Source organism: Callithrix jacchus, chromosome 8 (assembly GCF_049354715.1).
Source record: "Callithrix jacchus isolate 240 chromosome 8, calJac240_pri, whole genome shotgun sequence".
Lineage (NCBI taxonomy): Eukaryota > Metazoa > Chordata > Mammalia > Primates > Cebidae > Callithrix > Callithrix jacchus.
The window spans coordinates 126,420,381-126,433,028 of NC_133509.1; the positions used below are offsets into that span (position 1 = coordinate 126,420,381).

General features: G+C 41.9%; 1 protein-coding gene across 3 annotated transcripts in view; it reads right to left on the minus strand.

Moving 5' to 3' along the window:
* Positions 1-212: 212 nt before the first annotated feature.
* Positions 213-12,648, minus strand: part of CATSPERB (catsper channel auxiliary subunit beta) — a 189,403-nt gene continuing 176,967 nt past the window's right edge. For all 3 annotated transcript variants that reach the window (XM_003734064.6, XM_035261289.3, XM_078335627.1), the window contains 5 exons: positions 12,152-12,262; positions 10,040-10,175; positions 8,445-8,545; positions 7,760-7,834; positions 213-546 (listed from right to left, as the gene is read on the minus strand). In XM_003734064.6, the coding sequence (XP_003734112.4) occupies positions 403-546; positions 7,760-7,834; positions 8,445-8,545; positions 10,040-10,175; positions 12,152-12,262 (567 nt within the window). In that variant the 3' untranslated portion in view covers positions 213-402. The remainder of the gene's footprint in view (positions 547-7,759; positions 7,835-8,444; positions 8,546-10,039; positions 10,176-12,151; positions 12,263-12,648) is intronic.

A 12,648-nucleotide genomic window follows, 5' to 3' on the forward strand; every position in this document is an offset into this window, starting at 1 on the left:
AGCTCAGGGATTCTGACCTCACAGAATGGCCTCCAGGCACTAAGAGATGAACAACACAGAACACCTGTTTCATGTGGAGTTGGTTATCACTTCATACTTTTCTAAAAACCTCAAGGGAACTCTTCAATAGAAGGCTTAGCATAAGACATTTTCCACTTATTCAAGATAAGAAAAGGGAATGGTGAACATATTGACAAGTAGCAGTTGGAATTATAATGGCAATTCTGTAGGATTTTATGTAGCTTGTATATTTAACACTTGAGCATATTGTTCTAGGCATCGTCTGATAAAACTAGAAAATAAAGAGAAATTATGATGACCATGTGTTCACTCTCCAGACTTTCATCTATGAGTCATCTCATTGAGGGTGATACTTGAAAACTTCTCTCGGTTTCTTCCAATTCATCTTTGGAATGCCTTCCATAGATGGATGCCGTTCAGTTGAAACATAAATGCTGTAAAAATTAATCCCCCTAACACTACCGCTGTTGCCATAGCAATAAGCGTGTGTCCTGGGAATGGCAGTGGTGCCTCATCAACATAAACCTGCAACAGAAAAAGCAAAGTCTTTAAGCTTTCTGAGTTTAGCAATGCAAAACACTGAAAATTTTATGGTTCCCACAACTAATTGGCAAGCAAAACACTGCCAAGAGTTACAAAGACATTCAGCATCCACAAAGCCTGGAAACAGTCTCTTGACAATTGAACAAGCAAAAATTTGCCTACCATAAATACAATCTAAGAAGTCCATATATTATTCTTTGCCTTTACCCTGTCTTTAATGGTGGAAGGAGGAAGACAAAACGCTTACGCAGCAGAATATTCTCTATTCAGTCACAGAGGAATGGGCAAAGAGCTCTGGGAACGGGGAGGAGGGAATACCTACCTGCCTAGGACAGTCAGGGAATGCGCTTTCTGAGTTGGATCTTGATGAATAAGTGGGTTCACAGAAGAGAAGGAGAAAAAAGAACATTCTTTTTTTGTTGTTTTGAGTTGGAGTCTTGCCCTTGTCACCCAGGCCAGAGTGCAGTGGCGAGATCTTGGCTCACTGCAACCTCTGCCTCCCATGTTCAAGTGATTCTCCTGCCTCAGCCTCCCGAGTAGCTGGGATTACAGGTTTGTGTCACTACACCCGTGGAGACGGGGTTTTACCATGTTGGCCAGGCTGGTCTCGAACTCCTGACCTCAGGTGATCTGCCTGCCTTGGCCTTCCAAAGTGCTGGGATTACAGGCCTGAGCCACTGCACCTGGCGGAAACTTTTTATATGTTCAAAACGTTTCTTCTGCCTGAATAGCTAATTAACAGAAGCAAGTAAATTCCTGGGGGATTATTGACAAAGAAGGACAGTGATGTCTTTTTCTCTGAGATATGAGGCAAGGGTGGAGTCATTGTATGTTAAATGTAGAAGTAGGTCATAAAGAGAGTAGGGGATTCAAGCCCAGGCTTATATTTCCTTTGTGAAGCAGGAAGCCAGATCATCTTCTGGGGGAGAAGAACATGCTGATGAATGGATCTAGGACAGTAGGGAATGTGGGAAAGTGCAAAGGACAAGAAAAAAGATGATGGCTGCTTTAAGGTCTAGCTCAAGTTGAAGGTAGCCCCATCTTCCCAGTGACCCAAGGAGGTATCTGTTTTCTTAGAAACAGTCCCTCCATACTATGAATTCGTTCTCGTTTTCTTGAATTCTTACTCGTTCAATACTGCTACTGTGTTATTGCACCACTTTTCATAAATAGACTACCCTAGTAGCCTCCTTCCCAGGCCCCCAGTCTATGTTGACATCCTAACATTGCCAGATTTATCTTTGTATAAAACACCAGTCTTGCCGGGCGCAGTGGCTCACACCTGAATCCCAGCACTTTGGGAGGCTGAGGCAGGCGGATCATGAGGTCAGGAGATCAAGACCATCCTGGCTAACACGGTGAAACCCTGTCTCTACTAAAAATACAAAAAGTTAGCTGGGCGTGGTGGCATACGCCTGTAGTCCCAACTACTCGGGAGGCTGAGGCAGGAGAATCACTTGAACCCGGGAGGCAGAGTTGCAGTGAACCTAGGTCATGCCACTGTGCTCTGGCCTGGGTGACAGAGTGAGACTCCATCTCAAAAAACAACAACAATAACAAAAAACACCAGTGTGTGTATAAAACACCTTTATCCACACATGTTTTATAGCTTTTCATTATTAACGGGCATGTTGACAGGAATGCTCTAAAGCTTTCATTCTGACATTCAAAGCCTTCCACGATTGGACCCTAACCTACCTGTCTTTCTTCTAAATAACCTTATATTTCAGCCAAATGAATTTCCACTATTCAAGACGCAAACTTTATGCTTTTGATCATGACAGGAGGCAGTCAAATGCCTAGGCAGATAGGGGCAGGTCCCCGGTGAAACCTGACCTTCAAGCTGAAGGCAGCCTCAGGTAAATCCACACACCAAAGTGAGAACCTGTCTTCCTGTTTGGCGTGCATTCCTCTGACGGATCCCACACTTCACCTAGCTTACATACACCTGCCCTTTCCTCACTGGTTTTCCACACTGCTGTGTCCACCTTGGAGTGATTTTGAGTGATGCCTTTGCTTTAGCCCTTCTTCACATACTCACAGACCAGTCAGCAAGCTCTCCCTGATCTGAGCCCATAAGGGCCCCAGACTCAGCCACACTGGCAGAGGAACCACCTGACTGCAGGGGTGGGGGACCACCCCTATGTCCCCTCTCTGCTGAGAGATGTTCCTTACTCAATAAAATCATTCTCTGCCCTCCACACTCTTCAATTGTCAGTGTAATCTCATTATGCTTGGACGCAGGATAATAGCTTGGGAACCATTGATCATGGGTACAAGGTAAAGCACAGGTGGGACCAGTGGGCAGGGTGCCTCCAGCGCAGGCTCAGGGCTGAGCAAGGCCCAGGTGGAGGGTGTCACCAGCTATGGAGGTCCCTGGTTGGAAAAGTGGCCAAGAAAAATCCTGCATTACTTTCCCATACCTGTACCTGCTCTCTCCACCCAGAATGGCTTCCTTATCCACTTTCATCTAATGAAATTTCAGTCACTCCACCAGATGATGTAAAAATTTCACTTGTTCATTTAAGCCATTTATCATATTTCTAAGATTAGAAACTTCTATCACTTCTGGACTCTATATTCTCCACCTAAATTGCTACCTCTAAAGTTCTGAGAAACACTTTTTCTTCAAATGCTTCCCTTCTAATCTTCCTCAACTATCCAAATATTCCATACCACGTCTAAAAAAGGTTAAACCTCAGAATTATGAGTCTGTTTTAGATACAATGTCTATTTACTCCTAAAATACTTCAATTTGTATTTTTAAGCAAAAAAATCACTTATATCACCAGGATATAATTATCAAAGTCAAGAAATTAACATTGAGCCAATACTATTACAAAATTACAGATCTTACTTGTTTTTTTTTCAATTATCCCCATAATGTATTTTGGGTGAAAGAAAATCCAAGATTATGGCTTGCATTTCATTGTTTCGGGATTCTCCTTTCTCCTCCCCTTCCTTTCCTTGACGAGTGTCACTATGTTAACAGGCTGGAGCGCAGTGGCATGTTTACACTGGCATGTTTACACTGGCATGTTTACACCGGCATGTTTACACTGGACTGAGGCCTCAAGCCCCTGGCCTCAGAGGATCCTCTCTCGGCCTCCTAAATAGCTGGGTTAGAGTCACGTGTTACCAGGTCTGGCTATTTGAGGGTACTTTCTTTTTTTTTTTTTCTGTTTTCTTTTTTGAGACCAAATCTCACTCTGTTGTCCAGGCTAGATGGAGTGCAGTGGTGCTTTCAGCTCACTGCAATCTCCGCTTCCTGGGTTCAAGCAATTCTCTTGCCTCAGCTTCCTGAGTAGCTGGGATCACAGGTGCACACCACTACACCTGGCTAATTTTTTTATGTTTTTAGTAGAGATGGGGTTTCACCATGTTGGCCAGGCTGGTCTTGAACTCCTGACCTCAACTGATCCACACGAGTTGACCTCCCAAAGTGCTGGGATTACAGGTGTGAGCCACCATGCCCAGCCTATTTCAGGGTACTTTCAAAAGCAGGTTTCAACAGTCCCAAGAATCTTTATACATTTTTTTCTACATTTTCTTTTTTTTTTTTTTTGAGAAGGAGTTTTGCTCTTGTTACCCAGGCTGGAGTGCAATGGCGCGATCACAGCTCACTGCAACCTCCGCCTCCTGGGTTCAGGCAATTCTGCCTCAGCCTCCTGAGTAGCTGGGATTATAGGCGTGCACCACCATGCCCAGCTAATTTTTTTTGTATTTTTAGTAGAGACGCGGTTTCACCATGTTGACCAGGATGGTCTCGATCTCTTGACCTCGTGATCCACCTGCCTCGGCCTCCCAAAGTGCTGGGATTACAGGTGTGAGCCACCACGCCCGGCCATTTTTTATACATTTTCTTAACAATTCTTTTCCTTTATTGATAGTGCAGTCACTGCCCTGCCTATCTTTCTTTTATCCATTTTTTCCCTCCATTCCTGAAGCTTCAAGTTTCCTGCTATTATCACTTTTCTTCTGCTTGAAGAACTTCTTTATGAACTTTCAAAAGAGAAGTTCTCCTGACAGTGGATTCTCTTAGTTTTCTTTCATTTGAGAAAGTCTTGATTGTTTTCTTCATTCCTGAAGGACATTTTCAGTAGACAGAGAATTCTGGATTGACAATCCTTCTTCCCACCCAACCCTCACTCCCGACACTTTAAAGATGTATAACTTTCTTTACCTCTGTGGTTTCTGTTGAGAAATCAGCAGTCATTGAAATTGTACCCTTGTATAGTGTTGTTTTTCTCTGACCACTTTCATTATTTTATCATCTTGGTTTTCGGTAGTTTGATTACGATGTGTTCAGGCGTGGTTTTCTCCATCGTTATCTTGCTTAGGGTTCACTAAGCTTCTTGAATATGTAAACTTATGTCTCCACCAAACTTGGGGCTTTTCAGTTTTCAGTCCTTATTTCTTCCCTTTCTTTTTTTTTTTTTTTGAGACAGGGTCTCATTTTGCACCCAGGCTGGAGTGCAGTGGCATGATCTCGGCTCACTGCAGCCTTGACCTTCCAGGTTCAAGCAATCCTCCCACCTTGGGTCCAGAGTAGCTGGAGCTACAGATGTGTGCCTCCATGCCTGGCTAATTTTTTTGTATTTGTAGAGACAGGGCCTTGCCATGCTGCCTACTTGGTCTTAAACTCCTGAGCTCAAGCAATCCACCCACCTTGGCCTCCCAAAGTGCTGGGATTTTTTCCCCTGTACCAATCTCTTCCTCCTCTCCTTCGTGGACTCTGACGACATCAATGTTAGACCTTCTGAGACTGTCACACAGTCACACACTTCCACTTATTTCAGAAGTGAGGTGGGATTTTCTTTTTTTTTTGAGACAGTCTTGCACTGTTGTTCGGGCTGGAGTGCAGTGGTGTGATCTTCGCTCACTGCAACCTCCACCTTCCAGGTTCAAGGGATTCTCCTGCCCCAGCATCCTGAGTAGCTGGAATTACAGCCACCCACCAACACGCCCAGCTAATTTTTTTGTATTTTTAGTAGAGACGGAGTTTCACCATGTTGGCCAGCTGGACTCAAACGCCTGACTTCATGAGCCACCTGCCTTGGCCTCCCAAAACGTTGGGGTTACAGGCATGAGCTAGAGTACCTGGCTGCTGGGATCTTCTTCTTAAAATACTTTTTCTTCAGGTTGGGTTTCCGGTGACTTACTTTAAAGTTCATTGATTTTTTTTCCTGTTCCATTTCCATTCAGCAATTGAGTCCATTTGGTAGTTTTAAAATCTCAAATATTGAAGTTTTTAGTTCTAAAATCTCCACTTTGTCCTTTTTAAGTTGCTTCTAGCTCTCTGCTGATAATTCATCATTTTCTACTTATTTCAGAAGTGTTTACCTGTACCACATGGAGCACGGTTGTAACAGCTAGTTTAGAATCTTTGATAATTTGCATTTGTGGTCCTTTGTTGATGTCTTTTATCTTCAGAATTGATTGTATTTTCTTGGTTCTTGATATGGTAAATAATATTGGATTGTATTCTGGACATTTTTGATGTTATATTGTGAGACACTGGTTCCTGTTTAAAAGGTGTCTGGAATATGTTGTTTATTTATTTGTTTGTTTTAGCAGTCAATCACACTGTCTGAGTTCAGGTCACAATTTACGCCTCACCTTCTGCGGGTGGTGGCTTCAATGTCGGTTCTGTTTTCCAAGCTGTTGCTATGCCATCTGTGACTTCCTGGTCCCCGTGCCACTCAGGAGCTGCCTGAAACTAGAGAGTGTTTACTTCATAGTTTTATTTCAAAGCCTTTGCTGTCTTCTTTAGGTGTGCCCTGCTCAGATGCAGCTTCTTCCTGGTGCTAACTTATATAAAGAATCAGGACTCCCTTTCTCCAGCCCTCTTCTTATAGAGATTTTTCCCACACTTTGCCTTCTTAGAGGTCCTTTCCCTAGTCCTTTGGAAAGAAAACTGAGCTTCTATAAGTTTAGCCTTCTGTGTTATTGTGCTGTTCCCCACAACCAGGGTGGCTTTTGAGCCAAAGAAATGAGAAAAGAGAGAAAAAAATAACAGGGATTTTCCTTCACACTCCTCATGTGACAGATGCTTCTTTTGCTAGCTCCAGTGGGTTGGATCTTTCTTTCAGGGTTTTAGAGGTTTGCACTGCTGCCATAGCCACCCACCACTGTAGTAGTACAAAGGCATTATTGGGGGCTGGCCTTAGAGCTGGGCCAGGATGGGGTGGCAGGGGGAGAGAGAGCACACGAAGAGACAGAGAGACAGAGAGAATGTTAATGTAGCATCAGCATTTGATAATTAATGACTTGTTGATTTTTATCAAATCCTTATTCCTCCCCATGCCTCACAGGCAGCAGACGTCATTATACGAATAAGTGATACGAGCTGTTGCTTTCATGGGATGATTTGGGAAAGACTGATCTGGTTTCCAGTTCCTTTGGATCCTGAAAGCCTTTGAAATATTTAAGACAACGATTACCATTCAAACAGCCAAAAGGAGGATAATCAGACTGGAAACTAAACAGTTACAGAAATATGTTCTTTGGAGAAGTAGGTGTGAGAGGAAGAGCATTAAAAGTCAGAAAACTGGCTGGGCGTGGTGGCTCATGCCTGTAATCCCAGCACTTTGGGAAGCTGAGGCGGGTGGATCATGAGGTCAGGAGATAGAGACCATCCTGGCCAACAAGGTGAAACCCTGCCTCTATTAAAAAATACAAAAAAAAGTAGGCAGGCATGGTGGCGCACGCCTGTAGTCCCAGCTACTCAGGAGGTTGAGGCAGGGGAATCACTTGAACCCAGGAGGTGGAGGTTGCAGTGAGTCAAGATTGCACCACTGCACTGCAGTCTGGTGACAGAGTGAGAGTCTGTAAAAAAAAAAGTCAGAAAACTGGGCTAAACATGGAAGGTAGAGGAGGGGGATAAAAACAAAGATAGCTTGACCTTAACTCCTAACTCTAGGTAAAACTCAAAAAAAACAAAACACACACACACAAAGACAGCCACGTATTATTATAGGTCTTATTACAATTCTGCCAGTATCCATCAGTGCTGGCACCTGTTACGCATTCTGGCTTCGTCACTACTGTCACTGCCACCCTTGGAGATCCCGTCTCTAAGCCTTGTCCATCACACAAATTCTGTCAAGGTTTTCTCTTCAGTGTCTCTTGAATTGGTTGTGTCACGTTGTTCCCCCGCCATCACCCACTCTGATGCCGAGTGCATCCACTTTACCTGAAATTCTTCAACTAGGTCACAAAAAGTGACTCCTGTAATCACGGTCACTCTAAAGTGGAAGAGTTCAGAGCCCTGTGGATAAAAGCACACCCAGTCATTAGCAGCATCAACATGTATATTCCTTTCAGCATTAATAAAAATATACCCTGGGGCCACTGTCCCTAGAGATGCTGCATGAAAAAATTCCCATCCCCTTCCTAAGGCTCTTGTACACATCATGTATCAAAATAAAAAGACGGATTGAAGTGGAGGGAATCAATAGTTTGATAAGTACTTTGGGCAAATCCTCATATTTGTGGTTCCAATGTGTTCCCTAATTCTGATAGATTTTCACAATTATCCGTATTCTACCGACTTCATGTATTTTTATGAGCAGCTGGAACCGGAAGACAGGTGCCCGTGCATGTCCAGGTGAACAATACTGAGCCCGTTTCTTCCCTCTCACTTTTGGAAACACCCTTTCTTTCCACTTTGCTGGAGAATCTGTCTTGCCCACCTGCTCATAACTTTTGGAATAATAACACCAAGGGAAAGGAGAAAAAACACACCCTCTTCATATACTTTAAAGGTGTCATTCCCACCATTCCTGGTTACCTATACTTTAGAAATAAAACCAATCTTAGCTTAGACACACACGTTTTATCTAAACTCAACACAGTGGAAACAACCATGCCATCATTACCTTTATGCTTAAGTTGAGACCGGAAGGATTATACACTGCCTCATGAAGCATTGGTTCTAATAAGTTTTTCATTCTTCTAATGTTTTCTGGCATAGTGTGCTCTAAAAATACATGAAACACATTATAAGCACACTTACTTTCTCATTTGGTATTAGGTTGGTGCAAAAGTAATTGCCGTTTTTGCCATTAGTTTCAATTTAGTATGACTTTAATTTGCAATTACTAATATAAAATTTGTTATGCACGTTAAGATACAATGAAAGGTTTCACTCCGTAACATGACCAAGTTATCCCATACTTTTAGTTCTGCTTGACTTTGTAGACGATGTATTTAGGGGAGTTAGGCCCAATATCTCACATTGCCCTCCAGGGCATCCTCAGGAAGTTCAAGACTTCTGACCACCTTCATGCTGATCTTTTCCTTCCAGCCCCACGCTCAGGACCAGTCCAGACCTGCACATGCTTCACGTTTTTGGCAGTAAGGTCATCTCAGGACTGCCTTAGGGTAGATAAACCATTTATAACAAGGTGGCAGTTAAGTTTTACAATAGGATCACTTAAATCTTTTCTAAAAGGTTTTCCTCTTTCTTGTCATCCTTTCTAAAACCAGATAGGTAGTGGTTTAGATGCTGCAGTGGTATAAAGATACACAGAATCTAAAGGAAAAGAAAAAGCTGTGATTGTAATTTCCAGTTTCCGTAGTGTAAATACTGTCACCCTGGCAATTTCAAGCCACCAATGGTTTAACAACCAGCTTGTAAAATATTTCAATAATGAATAATGAGGACTCCAAATCTGGTAAGAACCGTTCCCAACACACCACAGAAAATGGGGATGTCAGTTAATGCAAATAGTTAGTAGCTTTATTTTGCTGGATTTTTCATTTCAAAAATACATATATGTTGGCCAGAGTAAGATTCACTGAACAGCAAATGTCTGGATATTTAGTAACATATTAATGACAGACCAAAATTTCTGTTTAATTCTTTCTGTCTGCCTACCGGTCTATCTATCTCCTTTGAGAATTCATATGTGAACACAAAATGAGTAACAAAAAGTCACATATCTGAGGTAAACTGAATAGAGGTAAACATCTTATTTAAAATATTTCTGCATCTTTTCAATGTTTTACCATAGAACCTTTAAGAAATTTTACTCATATAATTAGAAGATAGATCCTAAAGATTATCCAGCCACACTTCTTACAGCCTCCTTTGTAACACTGAATCGGCGGGGAGAGGAGACGCCAGACTAGCGTGTGGCACAAATTCAATCACTGTTGCTCTTAATCCACAAAATGGCTTTCAAATTGTTTGCAGTGTAAATTCTTCAAAAATGCTTTTACTATAGAATCTAGGTCGCTGGACATGATGATGAAATAAGTGGGAAACAATAGAAGTAAATAGCCAATTATCAATTGTCAATTACTTCTATTGATCAATTGGCAATTGGCAATATGCCAATTGATTCAAATCCATTTGCAAGAACTCCTGGCTCTCTTTTGTGTAAACAGGACTTGAAAACCATTGATCTCTGTAAACCAGTCACAATATTACTTGTAAGAGAAAATAATTACAAATGAAAGCAAACCCTACTCAGTTTCCAGTTTTGCCTCCTGTTCACTTCAGACACAGTCACCAGATACGGAGGTTCCAATGGGACACGTCCATCCTCGTTGATAATTTCCAAGGAAACTGGATATTGTGTAACTGGGAACTTGAAGCGAGGAACCTAAAATACAAATTCCAAGAATGAATGCAAACTTGGAAAAGTCAATAGTCACTTCATTTCCCGGTAAAAAAAAAAAAAAGAAAACATGTTGCCAATAGTTTGGCTATTCAATGAAATGTGCTTCTGAGGGGTTTCTGCCTTTTCAGTCATGAAAAGGTCTTAGAGCAGAGTCAGTGTGGACTCCAAAGGCAGTATATACATTGTGGTAACAGAACTTATCATGTCTACAGGCCCTTTGCACAGGAATGACTATGATGCTACTCAGCCGTTTTTGGCTAAATCATATCCTAGGAGGCCCTGCATAGGTCTCTCCCCCTCCTTTCTGCCACTCTTCCAGCCAGTCACAGTCTTTCAGGCACAATCTGTAAACTTGGGCGCTGGCGTGAGAGCTCAACTCCAGCCCCAGTGCATGTTAATAATGCAATCTTAAGCAAACTGCCTGACTTCTCTGTGGCTCAAATTAAATGAGACAAATCACAGCGATGGCTTAGAGTAGCATTTAGTAGATAGTAAGTGCTCACAAAGCATTATTTTAGTTCAGCAAGGGGGTATATAAAAACAGCCCTCATAATTTATAGAATGCTGGCCAGATGCCATGGCTCACGCCTGTAATCCCAGCACTTTGGGAGGCCGAGGAAGGTGGATCACTTGAGGTCAGGAGTTCAAGATCAGGCTGGCCTACATGATGAAACCCCAGCTCTACTAAAAATAAAAAATTAGCCAGGCATAGTGGTGCATGGAGTAGTGGGTGCCTGTAGTCCCAGCTACTTGAGAGGCTGAGGCAGGAGAATCACTCAAACTCAGGAGGTGGAAGTTGCAGTGAGCCGAGATCGTGCCACTGCACTCCAGCCTGGGCGATAGAGCAAGACTCAGAATCAAAAAAAGTAAAAATCAAAATAAAATAATGATAATTTACAAAATTCTGACTCTATGCCAACATATTGGATATATAAAAAATACATATCTTATATATAGTCTTTACATATCTTATATATAGTTTAATAGATGTACAGCCTGGGTAATAGTAGTTTCTCTATATACAGTCTTACAAGGACATTGACATTGATCTGTTTGAAAATTATACCAACTGCATATTCCTTTTTTTCTTTTTTTTGAGACGGAGTCTTGCTCTGTCACCCAGGCTGGAGTGCAGTGTTGCGATCTCTGCTTACTGCAACCTCCACCTCCCAGGTTCAAGCAATTCTCCTGTCTCAGCCTCCTGAGTAGCTGGGACTACAGGCACACACTACCATGCCTGGCTAATTTTTGTATTTTTAGTAGAGATGGGGTTTCACCATATCGGTCAGGCTGGTTTTGGACTCCTGACCTCAGTTTATCCACCCACCTTGGCCTCCCAAAGTGTTGGGATTACAGGCGTGAGCCACTGCACAAAGCCCCAACTGCATATTCGACTCTTCTAATGCAAACACCAACAGTAATTAGACATAACCTTTGAATGCTTTGATCCTAACAGAATGAAATATTATTTGATACAGAAGCCTTCTCTTAACCAACATATTACACTGTCGTTCATTTGTCACTATCAGCAGGCTGAGCTTGATTACAATGAGTTTGCTTTCTATATTCCAAGAATCTGATACTAGATACTCAGCTGTTTTAAATGAACCAATATTCACCATAACCTGTTATAGTGTTTTACAGATTACAAGTTGCTTTTGTATACATAGCAGTGTGTGTGGGTGTGGGTGTGGGTGTGGGTGTGTTATGTCTTTATATAAACGCTGTGGAATAGACAAGGTAACACGGGTATTATTGTTTTATTTCACAGATGAGGTTCATTAACTTGCAGGGTACATTTAAATCCAGATCTTTCTAGCTCAGTGTCATATTTAGTTCTGTATCATAATGAGACATTATTTCTATGTCTTAGTTTTCATGTTTAACCCAAAGTCATATTTTAAAATCTTGTTAATATGAAAAGTATACTGTTTTCAGGTAATTAAAAATGATCTTACTTTTTCCTTGCAATCTGAGAAAGTAACAGCATGTGAAAACTTCTGATACTCTGTGCAATTACACTCCTTCCGAGTGGAAGCATTAGCACACTGTTTGAATTTACCAGTTTTCTGCAAATAGAAGTAACAGATGTTGACTTGTTTTTCTGTGTTGCAGGATTTCTGCAAAGTTATAAATGTTTAATAATATTTGTTCCCTGAGTAAGTAAAATTCCTGAGAAGTTAAAGGAGAAAGCAATTCATTAATAATAAAGTAAGAATAGAAGTACAGCATTTCTGAATTTTAATTGTCCCCTTTCTTGGTAATTTGAACCCAAGTATTACTCAGCCACTCACCAGTTCACCTTGTGCAGCTGCAAGGGACCTAAAAAGCCCGTGTCATTCTGAATTCTGCATCCCAGGACTACCAAACTAACTGCTCTTGGCCCCTGCCATTGCAGGCATCCACACAGAGACCTAAAAGGAGTGGCCTTGATAACGTGGGGCTGCATACCCTC